The 18,328-nt window shown below is 51.9% G+C and overlaps 1 protein-coding gene across 6 annotated transcripts in view; it reads right to left on the bottom strand.

Annotated features, from left to right (window-relative positions):
• LOC118087208 (Golgi-pH regulating cation channel) overlaps positions 1–14,795 on the bottom strand; it is a 35,184-nt gene extending 20,389 nt beyond the window's left edge. For 3 of the 6 annotated variants that reach the window (XM_088671234.1, XM_088671236.1, XM_088671235.1), the window contains exons 1-5: positions 14,616–14,794; positions 4,518–4,584; positions 3,224–3,315; positions 2,798–2,908; positions 1,243–1,311 (exon numbers count right to left, since the gene is read on the bottom strand). In XM_088671234.1, coding sequence (XP_088527360.1) covers positions 1,243–1,311; positions 2,798–2,908; positions 3,224–3,315; positions 4,518–4,584; positions 14,616–14,768 — 492 coding nt within the window. In that variant the 5' untranslated portion in view covers positions 14,769–14,794. Of the gene's footprint in view, positions 1–1,242; positions 1,312–2,797; positions 2,909–3,223; positions 3,316–4,517; positions 4,585–14,615 lie in introns of all 6 variants that reach the window. The other 3 variants (XM_088671237.1, XM_088671239.1, XM_088671238.1) reach the window with 3 other exon arrangements.
• Between the last annotated feature and the right edge of the window lie 3,533 nt (positions 14,796–18,328).

The raw sequence follows: 18,328 nt of genomic DNA, 5'->3' as shown, positions 1-18,328 counted from the left end.
CCTCGCTAGACGAAATTAATTCGTTCCAGGACTCAATTCGTCCTACGAAAATTTCGTTTAGCGAGGCACCGAGGCAGCGGGCGGGCTAGGTGTCCCCCGCTTGCGTTCCCTGAGAAGGTGCCCGGCTTTCTCGGCGAAGGCAAGCGGGCAGACACCTAGTTCCTCCCCCGCTAGTTCCTCTTTGTGTTCCGCTGGTCTCTGCCGGGACAGAGACCAGCAGAACACAAAGGGGAACCAGCTGCAGTGGGGAAAGAAGGCAAAGGAAGATCAGCTGAGAGGCGCTGACAGCTCTCAGCTGATCTTCCTTTGCCTTCTTCCCTTGCTACAGCTGGTTCCCCTTTCGCTAGATGAATGCCCTGATTTTCTGATCGGAGGTTTTTATGGCCACGCTCGCAAGACGAAACGGTGGCCATAGAAAACCTCGTCGTATAGCGAGGCAACCTCCGATCAGAAAATCCTTTCGTTAAGCGGAATTTTCGTCTAGCAGGGCATTCGTCTAGCGAGGCACCACTGTATACTGATAACAGCTCTGGCTTACTCAAATGGAGGAGAGAGAGGAGTGTTTGAGTATCCATGGAAACTAGCCTACCCCGCAATGGTAAAATCTGCATGCATTGCACCGCCCACTTCCCCTCTGGCTCTGCTCGCCCGCCCACCCCGGCATGTGGCCCCTGCAAGATTACCCAAAAGGGAATGCAGTTCTCGGGCTGGAAAAGGTCCCGCCCACCTGCCCATGCTGAACGGTACGCAGAAACATCATGCCTATTTAGGGAAGAACCATCTGGCCTAGTGGGAAGATCCATCCCACCACTGAATTTCATTTAAGGCTGGCTTCGGGGACCAGTGAGCGCGGTTATGAGTAGCACTTGTAGCGCTGAGTGTAAGAAGAGCTTGTTGGATCAGGCCAAAGGTCCGCCTGATACAGGGGCTGCTTGCTTCCAGGAATCCCATAAGGAGAGTAAGAGTCTTCCCCTGCTGTTGCTCCATAAGGAACATAAGGAGAGCCTGCAGGATCAGGCTAGTGGCCCGTCTAGTCCAGCATCCGGTCTCCCTTGCGGCAGTGAGTGCCACCGTTTAAGGGCCACCCAGCCCAACCCCCTCCTTTAAAGCAAGCCGGCAGCCCCTCACTATGTCGTCGGGCAGCAATAACAAGGCCGGTGATTTCTGTCCATGGTGAGACAACAGGGGAGCCCACAGCCCCGTTCCCCACCCCCACCCCCAGTTCCCTGACTCTCCACTGACCGAACTAACCACGCCTTGCTCCATGAAAGGCTTCAGCTTTTGGGGCTTCGGCAGCTCTGGGAAGCGCAGCTGAAAAGGAAAGGGAGAGAGTCGGTTCTTAGCACCCTGTTCTTTTTTTAATTATTATTATTAAAAAAGACTTTATTTCAAATCTTTAAAGCATACATAAAAAAAACCAAGTTTACAAAGTATTAAGATCAAGCATATACATAGATATTAATTCCCCTTTACCCGCCCTTTCCCTCCCCTTCCCCCCTCCCCTTCCCCCCACACTCCCCCGACTTCCGTTTTCACTCTAATAATCACTCGTGCATTCATTTTCCATACATCTCTGTATTAATATTGATAATGCTAGCTTTATTTCTTTTTCATTTCTCTTCATATCTCCTACAAAAGCAAAAATTAAAAAACAAGTGGAAAAGTTATGATGATTACATGAGAAAGCATTGTTCGAAAGAGGATATGTTAATATGCGTTGAGTAGGAGATATGAAGCACTCTGTTCTTTTCTCCCAACAAAAGCCCCTCCACCACGACCCCTCGCCAATTTGCATTTCCTAAAGAAAAACGTACCCCCACATCTCCAGATCTGGAGATGACCCTTGCCTGCAAAATTGGACCAGATTTCTGCCTCCCCTTGGTTCCAAAGAGAAGCCGCTCTTCCCTCCATGCTCCTCAGTCTTCCTCAACTAACAGAAAGAACCAAGGAGGAGCGAAGGGGTCACAATCTTCAGCCCGGAAACCCAAACGTTGGCTGGGTTGCGCTGAGCAAACTGGGCCACGACAACACACACTTTGCCTGAAAGCCCCTTGTCAGGCAGGGGGACTCCTAACAGGGACCCTCCCCCAGTCATCCTGACCAGCACTTCGCCCGGTGACAGCCACTAGCAGTGGGTCAGGAGGAGGGAATGAGGAATGGAGCGGGGTGGAGAGGGGGCTCTCAGACGTGTCAGAGCCTAGGCACCGACCCAGCTGGCCAGAGGAGGAAGGACAGAGCAGAGAGGTGCCGGAGCCTCTGCAACGCTCCAGCCAAAGGACGGGAGAAGGAACGCAGCCCCTTCCGGCGCCCGAATTGAGGCGCGCGCCCACACGCAGGGCTAGGGGGAGGCGCTTTGGGGTGCCCAGGCTTTTATGCTGGTCCAAGACACGAAGGAAGCCATTGCCAGGTTCTGAATCGGACTGGGCAGTCATGTTTTCTGATATCTCTGCACTGTAAATAATATGCACCATAAACCTCTGAAAGACAGAGCAGACTGGAGCGTCTTTACTCGAGAGTAGCCGCAACAACCCCCTGACACCCCTCCCCATATCAGGCTTCCTTTCAAATCTTTCCTCCTCAGCCGATCACCTTCATCTCATTAGCGAAGGAACAGGAACAACGCTTCTCCACAAGTCGTCCTGGGCTCCCCCCAAATCTTCCTTCCCAAAGGCTCCTTCCTTCTGCGGACACAAATCCTCTTTCCTGCTCTGTACAAAGGCAAGCCCTCCCCAACACAGCCACGTTCCCCTCCACCCGCGTCCCAGTGACTCGCCATCCGCCATTTTGCATTCCCCACCTCATTGAGCTGGCCGCACGGAACCAGGGTCGTGTACCAAATGTACTGGCCGCCTCCGGCGACGCTGGCCTCCGTTTCGTAATGGCTCAGGTAGTTGTCCGCCTTGGTTTCCTGCGAGGGCAGAGGAGGAAACTGAGAAACTGGTTGTCAAAAAACTAAAAACTGGTGTTCAGGAGCCATGCTGCCTTCAACCACAGAGACAAAGCACAGACGTCCTGCCTAGCAGCCATCGACAGGCTTCTCTTTCACGAATTCGTCAAATCCTCTTTTAAAGCCACCTATGTTGGTGGCCCTCCTGCGGGAGGGAGTTCCGCAGTTTAACTCTGCACCACCGACAGACATCCCAGAAGCCTCTGGGGTTCTCAGGGACTCTTCCCCCCCCGCCCCCGTTCCACCCAACAAGCAAAGAATGGGCCGGTTGCTCACGTCTATGTAGACCTCGTCGTGGCAATGGGAGCTGCGGAGGTACCAGGTGACGTTCAGGGGCAAATCAGGGGTAACACAGTTCTTTTCCACAACTGCAAAGGAAAAGATGCGTTAGGCAAAGCCACCAGGAGGGCAGTAAGCGTCTGGCACTAACCCAACCTCCCGGTTGAAAGTCAGGCGTGAAAATGAGCCCTGATCTGCCTTACCTTTGGGGCTAATGCATTTATTAATTTATTTGCCAATGTATATCTGTACACACAAACACACACGCACATTACTGCCAACGGCAGGAAAAAATGACGTGATGTTGGACAGCAATTAAATCAAAAAAGCCATGAAACAAGTACTGTATATCACAAGTCAGTAAATTAAGCGGAGCTGGATCACCCCTTCGGAGAAAGCCTGGGTGAATTTAGAATTGTAGAGTTAGAAGGGACCCGCAAAGGTCCTCTAGTCCAACCCCCTGCAATGAAGGAATCACAGCTAGAGAATCCATGACAGATGGCCACCCAACCTCTGCTTAACAACCTCCAATGAAGGAGAGCCCACCACCTCCCGAGGGTGTCCGTTCCATGGCCGGACAGCTCTTACAGCCACAAAGTTCTTCCCCATGTTTAGTCAGAATCTCCTATCTTGTCCTGCGAATTCATTTGTTCGGGTCCTACCCTCCAGCTTGCTCCACCTTCTACGTGACAACCCAAGACGGCTGGCAAATAACCTCTTGGTCGTCTCTTCTCCAGGCTAAACAGACCCAGCTCTCTCAACCACAACCTCATAAGGCTTGGTTTCCAGACTCTCGATCATCTTGGTGTCCCCCTCAGCACACCTTCCAGCTTGTCAATATCTTTCTTAAATTGTAGTGCCCGGAACTGGACACAGGACTCCAGGTGTGGTCTGACCAAGGCAGAATAGAGCAGTACTGAGACTTCCTTTGATCTAGACACTATACTTCTGTTGATGCAGCCTAGAATAACATTAGCCTTTTTCTGCAGCTGCAGCACACTGTTAAGCTAAGACCCCCCAGATCCTTTTTGCATGCACTGCTGTCAAGCCAGGTTTCCCTCCATCCTGTATCAGAATTGGAGGCCTAAATGCCAGTTTTGTTGGTGCACCCCAGAGCCACCACAGTAAAGGCCCTGGTCTTAGTGGGAAATAAGACAAACCCTAGGAGCATATCACACTACTAAAGCATCTCTCCCGAGGATGGAAGTTTCTCAACAGGGCTGGGACACAAGGTACTGTAAGTCTTTGTACAGGTGAGCTGGTTCCCCTTTGTAACAGCAGTGGGACTTACATTTGAGGATAATCTGGGTGTCCTTGAACATTGTTTTGGATAAGACAAACAAGTTCTTCGTTTGGTTCTGAAAAAGAACAGCAAAAATGGATTGATTAGAGACATCCGCGTGCCCTCGATCGGGCTCGTTCCTCCCCAAACAGTTTCAGGCTCCTCTGCAAGGACATCTCCTCTGGTTCTGACTCGCAATGAAAACAACCACTTAGCCTCAGCAGAGTGGCAACTTGCAAGTGGAAAATTTCAGCCTGCTCCTGGTGAGAAAGAGATGCTGAGCGGATAGGAAACACGAGCAGTCTTGTGTTACAGGCCTTGCATCCCCATGGGTTGAATTTCCAAAGAATGCAAGCTCAGAAGCCAAAAATGAAAGCCAGGGTGAAGTCACATGCCGGACAGGAAGCCGCTGGGCAGTTTTGGGCAGGTCACTACCCTCAGTCTTCCCTGTCTGCCTTATGGGGGTAATACCGAAGGCAGAGGACTGAGATGAGAACAGTGAAACATTCAAAATGCACCATATAATGTTCAAAAAGCATTGCAGCAGGATGTGGGTGGCGCTGTGGTCTAAACCACAGAGCCTAGGGCTTGCCGATCAGAAGGTCGGCGGTTCGAATCCCTGCGATGGGGTGAGCTCCCGTTGCTTCGTCCCTGCTCCTGCCAACCTAGCAGTTCGAAAGCACGTCAAGTGCAAGTAGATAAAAAGGTACCGCTCCGGCGGGAAGGTAAACGGTGTTTCCGTGCACTGCTCTGGTTCACCAGAAGTGGCTTAGTCATGCTGGCCACATGACCTGGAAGCTGTACACCGGCTCCCTCGGCCTATAGAACGAGATGAGCGCCACAACCCCAGAGTCGCCCGCGACTGGACCTAACGGTCAGGGGTCCCTTTACCTTTTAAGCCAGGCATCCCCAAACTGCGGCCCTCCAGATGTTTTCGCCTACAACTCCCATGATCCCTAGCTAACAGGACCAGTGGTCAGGAAGGAAGGGAACTGTCACAGTGGCCGGAGTGGACTACTTCAGAGTAACGACGCTACGCAGCTCTGCATTTTATTCTTTTATTGGTGCTGCGTATTTACAGTGCTCAAGTCATTGCTATTTACACGGAGTGATGTGGTCAGTCGGTTTCAGAACCTCCTAATGGCTTTTGGCGCGTCTTTCTCCAACACAAAAGCTTTGGCAGACCCATCCTCTTTCCCCTCCTCTTTCTGCGTAATTCCGGAGTTGGGGGGATGGGTCTCCCGCCCTTATTCGCCCCTTCCTGTCCCACCTGGGACCCTGGCTCCTCTACCTTGCCTGAGCCTCGGACACGACTTCCTGCTTCCCCACTGGAATCGGAACTCTCTCTGCTTCCCCCTGTGCTCGGGGATTGGCTTGAACTTAGGAGGGGAGGGACTTCGCGATATCCCCTGTCCCTCACATCCACCCCCCTCCCAAGCTCTCCTTCACCCCTCCCCAGGTCCCCCCCAGGTGTCGGTGACGACTGGAAGCCTAAGAACTCAGTGCTTTCCGAGCCCGTTGGTGTGAACACCTCCCCCCAGTCCTGCAAGCCCCCCCCTTCCGCCTGGGAGGACGGGAATCCCAAAAAGTCTGTGGCGTCAGAGCTGGTGGGGGTAAAAATGTTCTGCCAATCTGCTCCTTCCTCTGACTGGGTGGATCTCGGTGACACCCATACCTCATCCTCTGGTTCCTCAAACTCCGCTTCCCAGCGCCATGGTGAACTGCTCTCCCGTGCTTCCTCCCCCTCCCCCTCCCTTTCCATGTGCCAGGGCTTGGGTCTATGGGGAAAAAGGGCGTGAAATTCTTCTACCAGGAATTCCTCCTGTATCTGAGTGGCTGGGACCCATTCATTCTGGGACGGTGGAGCATCCTCCCATGCCATGAGGTACTCCAGGCCCCCCACCCCCCACCTTGAATCCAGGATGGCTGTGGCCTCATTGAGTTGCTCCCTGCCTTCCCTCTCCCCCCCTCCCTCAGGGGTTTGTTCGCTGTCTCGGAGCCTGCTGCTTTCCCTGTACGGCGACAGCAGCGATCTATGAAACACTGGGTGCACCCTCATGTCCTCTGGCAGTGCCAGCCTGTATGCCACCGGGTTGACCTGTTGCGTGACCGTGAAGGGGCCCAACCTTCTGGGCGCCAGCTTTTTGCATCGCCCTCTGATGGGAAGGCCCTCCGAGGACAACCAAACTTTGTCCCCCACCCTAATGACCTCCCCCGGTCGCCTGTGGCGATCTGCCCCCCTCTTGTACGCTTCCTTGGCTCTCTCCAAGTGTTCTCTGAGCTGCTGGTGCACCGTCTCCAGTTCCTCTGCCCAATCCTCAGCCTGTGGGCCCTCCTCCTCCTCCTCCCCCTCCCTCTCAGGGAAAGATCTGAGGTCACGCCCGTAATTGGCCTTAAAGGGCGACACCCCTGTGGAGACGTGCACCGCATTGTTGTAGGCAAATTCTGCCAGTGGCAGGCGATCCACCCAGTCCGTTTGCCTCTGGCTGACGTAGCATCTCAGGTACTGCTGCAGAATGGCGTTGACCCTCTCCGCCTGTCCATTGGTCTGCGGGTGTCTAGCCGTCGACAAGCTGACCTCCACCTGCAGGAGGTTCATGAGCCGCCGCCAGAACCTGGAAACAAATTGGCGGCCACGATCCGAAATAACCCTTAAGGGTAATCCATGCAGTCTGAATACGTGATCCACAAACAGTTTGGCTGTCTCTTCTGCCGAGACCGCCCTGGCACACGGTATAAAGTGGCACATTTTGGACATGAGGTCCACCACCACCAACACTGCGGTCTTGCCCCTGGAAGAAGGCAGATCTGTGATGAAGTCCATGGACACCACTTCCCACGGCCTGTGTGGCGTGGCTAAGGGCTCCAGCAATCCCGGTGGTGCTGCTCTGACCACCTTTGCCCGCTGGCAGGTGTCACAGCCCCGTACATAGTCTCGAACATCTTCCCGCACCCCTGGCCACCAGAAGTGTCTCATGACTAGGTGAGTGGTTTTGTCCCTCCCAAAATGACCCGCCGTTGGGTTGTCGTGCATCTGCTTGAGGACCGTACGTCTAAGCTGGGTGGTGGGCAGGTACAGTGCACCCTTGTAGAAAAGCAGCCCCCTGCGTTCTGCAAAGTCTTTTGCCTGCTCCCCCCCCCTCTCAGTTCTCTGAAGATGCGGTTGGCAAATTCATCCGCTGCCGTCAGTGCTGTGAGTTCTGCCTCGCTCACCACTGCTGCTCCGCCGGACCATGCTGACGGGGGGAAAATGTGCCTGGGTGCCGGTGGCGCCTCCTCCTCCATGTACTCTGGCTTGCGGGAGAGGGCATCCGCCCTGACATTCTGCTCTCCCGGGATGTAGTGTATGGAGAAGTTGAAGTTCGAGAAGAACTCTGCCCACCGTATCTGCCGCTGGTTGAGCACCCTGGCAGTTCTCCAGAACTCCAGGTTCTTGTGGTCTGTGCACACCTGGATGGGGTGCTTGGCGCCCACCAGGAAGTGTCTCCAGTGCTGGAACGCAGCGTGGATCGCCAGAAGTTCCCGATCAAACACTGTGTAGTTTCGCTCTGGCTGAGTCAATTTCCTGGAGAAGAAGGCACAGGGTCTCCACTCTCTGTTGGCGTCCAGTTGCAACAAAATGGCGCCCACAGCTTTATCAGAAGCATCTGTCTCCACGCGTAGGGGCGCGTCCTGAACCACGTGGAACAGGTTCTGGTCTGAGGCGAACACCCTCTTGAGGCTTTCGAACGCTGCTTGCGCCTCTGGTGTCCACCTGAACTTCTGCTTGCCTCTCAGGCAGTCAGTGATGGGAGCCGTAACGCGAGAGAAGTTCTTGATGAACTTCCTGTAGAAGTTGGCGAAGCCTAGTAGGCGTTGGGCATCTTTGCGAGTCCTGGGGCTGTGCCAGTCCAGGATGGCCTGCACCTTGTCCTTGTCCATCGCCAGCCCCTTGTCTGACAGCTTGTAGCCCAGGAAGTCCACCTCCTTGGTGTGAAACTTGCACTTCTCCAGCTTCACATACAGGTGGTTCTCCTTCAGGCGCTGCAACACCTCCCTGACATCTTTCACGTGCTGCACTGGGTCGTTGGAGTAAATAAGGATGTCATCCAGGAAGACCAAGCATTTCCTGAAGAGGAGGGACCCCAGGACGTGGTGCATGAAGGCCTGGAAGCATGCTGAGCCCCCTTGCAACCCGAAGGGCATCACCAGATATTCAAAAGAGCCCAGAGGCGTGAACATCGTGGTTTTCCATTCATCGCCTTCCCGGATCCTGATCAAGTTGTACGCCCCCCTCAGGTCCAGCTTGGTGAAAATCTTGCCCCTGCGTGCCGCTGTCAGGAGATCATCCACTCTGGGCATGGGGAAAGCCACTGGCTCTGTCACCGAATTCAGCCGTCTAAAATCCACCACAAGACGGCGCTGTTGCGTGTCTTTCTTGTCCACCCAGAAGACCGGGCTGCCCCCTGCTGCCTTGCTTTCTCTGATGAACCCCCGCTTGAGGTTCTTGTCGATGAAAGCGCGCAGATCTTCCAGTTCCTGGTCTGACATGGCGTACAGCTTGGCTGGGGGTATAGTTGCCCCTGGTACCAGGTTGATCTGGCAGTCAAAAGGCCTGTGTGGGGGTAGGTGGTCGGACTCCGCTTCGCTGAAGACCTCCTGCAGGTCCCAGTACGGCTTGGGTATCGCTTCACCCCCTTTGACGTGCATGGTGGCCACCGTGGCTATCGGAGGCCCCTCCCCTGGTTGGTGCTGCATGCAATGTTCCAGGCAAAAGTCCGATCCAAAAGTGATGCATCTCTGGTGCCAACTTATGGAGGGGTCATGGCGCGCCAGCCAGCTCATGCCCAAAACGATGGGGGGGTCTGAGATGGTGGTGACGTTGAATGCCAGTGTCTCTGAGTGCCTTCCAACCGTCATTCTCATGGGGGGGGTTTGATGAGTGATGGCCCCTCCCAGCAGCTCTCTGCCGTCAATGGTTGCCACGTGCAGAGGAAAATCCAGCTGCAGAAGCTGGATCTGGTGCTCTTCTGCAAAGTTTCTCGAGAAGAAGTTCGCTGACGCCCCACTGTCAATTAGGGCGAGGACTGTCAGGGGATAGCCATTTGGAAGCGTGAGCGTCACTTCTAGAACCACTCCTGCTCTGGGAGGGGTGGGCTGGCTCTGCTCCTCTCTGTGCGGGTGGGTGGGCTGGGGCTGTTGTCTGCTGACTGTGCCTGGCTGCCGCCCCTTGTCTCCTGCAGCCAGGCTTTCCCGTTTCCCTGCTGTGGTGCTGCTTCAGTGGGGGAGGGCACAACCGTTCCCGCCTTTCCTTGCCACTCCCTGCGATGTGGGCAGTCTCTGACGAGATGCTGGGGGGAGTTGCAGAGAAAGCAATTCCCACCCCTTCCCTCCTTGCGTCTTGGCGCCGCTGGGGTTTGAAAAGCCCGCGCGCGCGCTATCAATCTGCATGGGTTCCTGGTCCTGACTGGCCCCAGGCGTGGCTTGAAAGGGTTGTTGGGGGAGTGGCTTCTCCTGCGACCGTGGGAACCAAGCCCGCTTTGCGCGCGTTGCTTGCTTGTCGCTCCACCGGGATTCCTGTCTCACCCCCACCGCCAGAGCCGCTTTGCTCAGCTGATCCATATTACTGGGCTTTGGACCTCTCGAGAGCTCATCCTTCACCTCCTCATGCAACCCCAAGTAAAACGCCGCTTGCATTGGGGCAGACTCCAGATCCCACCCCAATCTGTGCACCAGCATGGTGAATTTCGCCCAATACGCGCGAACTGTCATATTTCCTTGGCGTAAATTATGAAGTTCCTCCTTAGTCTGGTCCATATGACTATCGGACGAATACATCGTTTTCAAACCTTCTAGAAATAGTTTGACATTCTTCATGCAAGGATTCCTTGTTGCAATTAACGGTCTTAGCCACTCCCTGGCTGCCCCGGTAAGGTGCTCCACAATAAACGCTACCCTGTGCTCATCATCAGGGAACTCATCGTGGTGCAGCTCAAGAGCATACACAATCTCAGTCTCAAAGCCCTGAAATTCCCTCGGGTCTCCATTGAACTTGCTTACTAGGGTCCCGGCTCTCCTTCCTGGCAGCACTTGGACTTGGGGTGCCCCTCCCGCCTTGTTTTTCTCTGCATCCAGCTTGTTTTGGAGGTCTACCGCCACCGCCCTTAATTGCTGCTCTTTTTCCTGAAGCGCTCTCACCTGTTCCGCAAGTTGTAGCCGGTCGTCCTGGACCTTCTTAGTCTCCTCTTTAGCTGCCTTCAATTCCCCCTGCGCCTGCAGCGACAGCTGCTGCAGTTCTTGCTGGGCTTGCTCCGCGATCTGCCGCCATTTCTCCGCCTCTGACACGCTCATCCCGGCAACTCCAAAGTAGCCCAAAAAGGATTAGGAGGTTGCTGTCACAGTGGCCGGAGTGGACTACTTCAGAGTAACGACGCTACGCAGCTCTGCATTTTATTCTTTTATTGGTGCTGCGTATTTACAGTGCTCAAGTCATTGCTATTTACACGGAGTGATGTGGTCAGTCGGTTTCAGAACCTCCTAATGGCTTTTGGCGCGTCTTTCTCCAACACAAAAGCTTTGGCAGACCCATCCTCTTTCCCCTCCTCTTTCTGCGTAATTCCGGAGTTGGGGGGATGGGTCTCCCGCCCTTATTCGCCCCTTCCTGTCCCACCTGGGACCCTGGCTCCTCTACCTTGCCTGAGCCTCGGACACGACTTCCTGCTTCCCCACTGGAATCGGAACTCTCTCTGCTTCCCCCTGTGCTCGGGGATTGGCTTGAACTTAGGAGGGGAGGGACTTCGCGATATCCCCTGTCCCTCACAGGAACTGTAGTCCAAAACATCTGGAGGGTCGAAGTTTGGGGGTGCCTGTTTTAAGCATTGCAGCAGGATGAGAGGTGGGAGAGAATCGAGAGAGGCAGGTTGTGGGACCAGCAGGAGAGGTGACATAAAGCCCTACCACTGCTGCAGATCGTAAACAACAACTCATCAGAAGACCCTGAGGACCATCTATTCCACACATACCCAGTGCATTTCACACCTGAGACATCCCCTTGTGTCTAAAGGCACTCCACAACTACCTTGGGCAGCTCAGGCTCACTCTTCTAGCGGGTATGTAAAGTCACTTGCCTTTGGCGAGTCAAGGATTGCCACCAGGAGATCAGGCAAACTTAAAAAATATAAATTTCAGAAGCTGGTTCCTCCCCCACTATTCTACCCTCTAACACACAGAAAGAGTTGCCTGATGTTTAGCTGTAATGCCCCTCTCTGTTATCTCAGCCCCACATATTTCTCCTCTTAGCTAAGGATATGAAACTGATTTATACGGAGTCAGATTATATGTCCATCAAAGTTCCAGATGATCTGCACTACAACTCCCATCATCCCTGCCCATTTGTCCATGCCGGCAGGTGCTGATGGGAGTCAGAGTCCAAAACTCTGGGAGGCCACAAAGCTGGGAGAAGGCTGATCTGGCACAGTAATATTCCGGCAGGGAGAGAAGCTCTCCAAGCGAAGTATTTCCTAATCAGAGATGCTCAGGGCAGAAACTTGGGTTGTTTTCTGTGTGCAAAGCTTGTGCCCTGAGGCTAAACTCTGGGCTTGTTCTTCAACATCCTGTAATTGCCAGCAGTTATTTCCTCTAGCAAAGAAGCAGGGTTGGAAGCAAAAGCCAGAAACTTGAAACAGCTGCCCCATGGCTGCCCTCCCTAGTTGTAGACACAACTGGCGGTCGACCCATTGCAAATTCCTCTGCTTGGACTGGAACTCCAACAGGAGAACTAGGCTTTACTGGCGAAGCAGACTGAAGGCACCTGATCTGCCTTCGCTCTCTGCAAGTCAGGGAAACAAAGTCATTCAATTGCCCTGAATTAACCTGCATTCAGGCAAATATTCAGGGGAGGACTGAAGTCTGAAACATCTGGGTGGGGGTCCAGCCTGGAGAAGGGTGGTTTAGACCAGGCATAGGCAAACTCGGCCCTCCAGATGTTTGGGGACTACAACTCCCATCATCCCTAGCTAACAGGACCAGCGGTCAGGGATGATGATGGGAGTTGTAGTCCCAAAACATCTGGAGGGCCGAGTTTGCCTATGCCTGGTTTAGACCAACATGGGCAGAATTCACCTGCTACCCAAATCAGCAATGCAACCTGTTTGCCGAGGTAAACAAATATTAACTCTGGAGCAAACATTCCACGGAGCTTTATTGTCCCCGAGAACTAAAAAGAAGTCTCAAATCTCAAAGGGCAGCCTTTATCTTGGACGGGGAAATGCAGTTACAGAAAAACACCTGGCCCAGGACACAGGACTGTGGGCGAGGTTTTCGAGCCTGAAGAACAAAGAGTCTCTCAGCACATCACCTGGTAGAGCCACCAAGAACGGGAAAAGTAGGCCACAGGATGAGCATGCATGCGCCCTTCACCGTCAGCAGCGCCACCCAAAAAAAGGAATTGGGGGGGGGAGGGTGTTGTGTGCTCAGGAAATGAAGAAATAGGTTTCACCACTTTCTCACATTCAGAGGTAATATCAGGACTTGCGGTGAGAAAGTGAAAGCGTTTCCCGCTAGATGCTGCCTCTGCCTGTTAATAAACACTCCATGTGACTAATTTCCCAAGCTCTCCTTCCATCCCGCCCACCACCAGCAGCTTTCAGTCAGGAGAGGTTTGTAAAGAGAGGCAGACTTCCTTGATCATAGATCATGGGTAGGCAAACTAAGGCCCGAGGGCTGGATGCGGCCCAGTTGCCTTCTCAATCCGGCCCGCAGACGGTCCGGGAATCAGCGTGTTTTTACATGAGTAGAATGTGTCCTTTTATTGAAAATGCACCTCTGAGTTATTTGTGGGGCATAGGAATTCATTCATTAATTTTTTCCCCAAAATATAGTCCAGCCCCCCCCCCAAAGGTCCGAGGGACAGTGGAACAGCCCCCTGCTGGAAAAGTTTGCTGACCGCTGTCATCGATGGTAGAAATTGCCCATTCCCATCCCTGAAACAATCCCAAAGACAGGAAGCCTTCATATCTTTTTCTTGCTCAAGGAAGCTCACCCCTCCATCTTGCTACCCACCTTAAAATACCTATGGAATGCGATCCTTTAAGACCCAAAGGAGGGGTGCAGACTTTTCATTTCCCCTCCCCTCTTCCAACCTGCCGTGCTCAACTTCTCCCCAAACATGCACAACCCCCCCCCCAAACAACTGTCCATAACAGGACTCAGAAATGGTTCACTCCTAGATCTGTTAGCATGGTGAGAGGGGAAAGTCTTCACCTGCTCCATTGGGGTGAAGGGCAACCACTACTATCACTCATGTGATAGGTGGCGCTGTGGGTTAAACCACAGAGTCTAGGGCTTGCTGATCAGAAGGTCGGCGGTTCGAATCCCTGCAATGGGGTGAGCTCCCATTGCTCGGTCCCAGCTCCTGCCAACCTAGCAGTTCGAAAGCACATCAAAGTGCATGTAGATAAATAGGGACCGCTCCGGCGGGAAGGTAAACGGCGTTTCCGTGCGCTGCTCTGGTTTGCCAGAAGCAGCTTTGTCATGCTGGCCACATGACCCGGAAGCTGTCTGCGGACAAACGCCAGCTCCCTCGGCCTATAGAGCGAGATGAGCGCCACAACCCCAGAGTCAGACACGACTGGACCTGATGGTCAGGGGCCACAACCACAGCAACGCGTGGCCGGGTCAGCTAGTTATACTATATTATACCACACTCTGTATGAATTATAATATATTGACTATATTATTGACAATACAGTATTACAATGATTATTATGAGATATTACTGATGCATTGAATTGTATTTATTGCATATTATATTAATGACATATTAACCCTTATTATACTATATTATGCCACACTGTGTACGTATTAATTATACTATATTGACTATATTATATTGACTATGATGTATTAAATTGTATTAATTGCATATATTAATGACATATTAACCCTTATTCATTATACTATATTATGCCACACTGTGTATTGATTATACTATATTGACCATACCGTATTAAATTGCATTCATTGCCTATTCAATGAATGGCCTATTCACTCTCGCGCTGCCCGTGGCCCCGCCCCTCCCCGTGACGACGACGCCTGTCGCGACAGACCCTGCCCCCTCGCGACACTCACCCCCGCGGCGACCAGGTTCCAGCGGCCGGGCTCCGATGCGGCCCCGCTGGCCGGCTCTGGCGCCAGGGTAGCCCCCCAGGCGAGCAGCAGCCCCAGCCGGAGGAGCGGCAGCCGCGGCCCCGCGCAGCGCGCCAGGCGCCCACCCGCCGCCATCCTCTTCCGGAACCGGCGGTCACGTGGGGAGGGCGGGAGGCGGGGCCTGGGGGAGGGGCCTGGGGAAAGGGACGGCCTCGGGGCGGGGAGGAGGCGGAGGCGAAGGAGGCACCTCCCACCTGCCAGGGAGCGGGTGAAAAGAGGCAACCCTGGGAAAGAACGAAGAAGGCGCCAGGGAGACTCAGAGAGAGAGAGTGTGCCAGATTTACGTATAAGCCAAACAAGCTATAGCTTAGGGCCCCACTCTCTTGGGGCCCCTCAAAAAAAAATGTAAAGGGAAAAAAACACTGGATGTACATTTCCAAAATATAAATATAATATTAAGTTTGTTATAAATAAAAAATCATTTTAAGTTAGAACTTTATTATTATTGCTATTATTATTACTGTATTATTATTTCTATACCAACCTATAAGCGAAGGTCTTATTTCACTACTTAATTGTATATCATTATTAATACTGTATACTTCTTCTTAATTGTATTTCAGTCCAACAATTATTACCATATAATAATAATAATAATTTATTATCTGTACCCCACGCATTTGGCTGGGTTTCCCCAGCCACTCTGGGTGGCTTCCAACAAAGATTTAAAATACATTAAAATGTCACACATTAAAAACTTCCCTGAACAGGGCTGCCTTCAGATGTCTTCTAAACCTAAACGTCAGATAGTTGTTTATTTCCTTGACATCTGACGGGAGGGCGTTCCACAGGGCGGGCGCCACCACCAAGAAGGCCCTCTGCCTGGTTCCCTGTAACTTGGCTTCTCGCAGGGAGGGAACCGCCAGAAGCTCTCGGAGCTGGACCTCAGTGTCCGGGCTGAATGATGAGGGTGGAGACGCTCCTTCAGGTATACTGGCCCAAGGCCGAATATATATACCGTAGCATATATTCAACACAAAAAACAGTTACCATTTGTTGTTGACCAAGGACAGCTGGACATAGAAAGGGCCCCATTACCTTCAGGAGCTGAGGGCTGCATCAAACCTAAATCCGGCCCTGGATAGATAGAAAGATAGATAGATAGAAGGGGTTCAGAGGGTCATCTAGTCTAACCCCCTACCCTTCTCTGTCAAAGTTCACCGGGCAACTTTGGACCAGTTGCTCCATCTTGGCGGGTTGTTGTGAGGATAAAATATAGGGGAAATGGGAAAGAGCTTTGTGCACCACCTTGCGTTCTTTGGAGGAAAGGCACAGGCTATAAATCTAGTAATATATTACACGTATACTGTGTTACTAACCAGCAAGGTTGCAAATCAGTCAAAAATTCAGTGTTGCTTTTTTATAATTGCTTGTCTCCTACTTGTTGGCCTGTTGCTCTTAAGCTTTAAACATCAGAGATGCTGTGGGGGCCCCATTTGCCAAATAATAGTCCACCATCCTGTTCTCAAAGTGGCCAAGCAAATGCTTCTGGGAAACCCTCAAGCACCAGAGCCGCCCCTCCCATGCCCTCTAACAACTGGTACTCATTACTGCCTTGCAAAACATCAGCTTTAAGATGGCCCCTGCCCTCAGGGTCACAGTGGAAAGGGACACAACACACAAGGAAAAATGAAGGGGAGGGAGGAGCAAAAAGCAAGTTCCAGAAGAAGTTATTATGGTTGATGTATGTGGCAGTTCTGACTATCATGCTTTTGATAAACTCGGCCATCCCGATGTTTTGGGACTACAATTCCCATCATCCCTGACCACTAGTTAGCTAGGGACAATGGGAGTTGTAGTCCCAAAACATCTGGAGGGCTGAGTTTGCCTATGTTTGATTAAGAGCAATCCCTTCTTGATGCACTCTCCCCCACCCGGTCACCAACTGGCTTCCTAGGCCCTGATGAAACCATGTAACATTTAAGCCACTTAAAAACAAACTGGCAACTTTGTATAACTATGTATAAAACTCCATTGAAAGTAGATTTAAAAGAAACATGACAATTATTTGCCATGATTTTATTGTTCATACGAATAATGAAACACATGGAAAGGACATGCCTACAGCATGCTTGTACAGTTTTATCATATGTAATAAAGTGGAGAAAAAAATAACAATGAAATAACTGCAATAATAGGACATCGGTTTATTACAATTTACCCAATTCAAATCTGAAGCGGGTTTTTCCAAGCATGTGCAGAAATTCCTTACGATGTCTCATTACTCTGTTTCAGGTAGGTAGCTGTGTTGGTCTGACACAGTTGAAATATAATAATAATAAATAATTGTCCAGTAGCACCTTAGAGACCAACTAAGTTTGTTCTGGGTATAAGCTTTCGTGTGCATGCGTTCTGAAGAAGTGTGCATGCACACGAAAGCTTATACCCAGAACAAACTTAGTTGGTCTCTAAGGTGCTACTGGACAATTTTTTAATTTATTTCATTGCCCTGTATTTTGTTGATTTTTAAAAAATTGTTTTTAAGTCAAAACTTTTGCATGTCGTGTTGCCTTTGTATTTACAATTGCACCAAAAGTTCAATAAAAAATAATTGGGCGGGGTGGGGGAATCGATTTCAATACAGCTTCCAGGAGTTGGCAACCGCATCGGCCTTAATCCGGAGTGACTCCGCGTTGTCTCCAGAGGAAGAAGGCCTTCGCTCCCCGACCCCACCCGTCTCTTACCGCAAGAGGGCGTCGCCTCCTCGGAACCCCCCACCCACCCACAGGCGCATTCCTGGCGCCTGAATCAGACAGCAGCGGAATCCGGCCGCCCCACCAACCCGGGGGGAGGGGACTCCGGATCGGACACGCTCCGTTTCCTCGCTGCAGTCCAGGAACCGGCAGAGCCAGTTCGCGAGCAGGAAGAGAAAGCGAGCCGAGCAAACTTCGCAAAGGGAAACAGCCGGCCGCCCCTCCCTGTGCAAAACCAACAGTTCGCCGCCTCGCTCTCTCTGGTTTGAGCGGGGGAAGCGCTTGATGCGAATCCATTAATGCGGAGCCGCTTCGGATTGTTAGTCTCAAGCAGGAGCCCCCTCTTCCTCGCAAACTGCTCTAGTCCCTATTAGTAGAGGGGGATTAGGATGGATTTCCGCTAGGAGACCCCTCCTGCCGGCCAGACACTGTTGGACTCCCATCAGCTGTATCCGGAGCTGCCAATTGCCGTGGATGATGGGAATTGTAGTCCAGCAATATTTTTTGGGGGGGTGGAGGCGCAGCAGTGCCGGATTTGCATATAAAGCTAAACAAGCTAGCTTAGGGCCCCACTCTCTTGGGGGCCCCAACAAAAATTAAAGAAGAAAAAAACCTCTGGATGTACATTTCCAAAATATAAGATAAAAAACAAATAACATAAAAACTCATACAGCAACAGTGTTTTGCGTTGTGGAGGCTCCTATTTGTTATGTGCCAATGGCTTGAGATACCTATTCCATCAATTACCATATAGCATGTATTCAACACAAAAAAACAGCGACAATTTATTGCTGACAAAGGACAGCTGGACAAATAAAAGGCCCCTTTACCTTTAGTAGCTTAGGGCCTCATCACACCTAAATCCGGCCCTGTGCACAGTTTCCCTGCAATAAGGGAAATAGATTCTGGAATGTATCTATAGAGGGATTTAAGGACTCTGGG

This window comes from Zootoca vivipara, chromosome 6 (genome assembly GCF_965207765.1).
Source record: "Zootoca vivipara chromosome 6, rZooViv2.hap1.1, whole genome shotgun sequence".
NCBI classification, from domain to species: Eukaryota; Metazoa; Chordata; class Lepidosauria; order Squamata; family Lacertidae; genus Zootoca; species Zootoca vivipara.
Note: the sequence above shows the minus strand (reverse complement) of the source record. Positions and strands in the feature narration are given on the sequence as shown.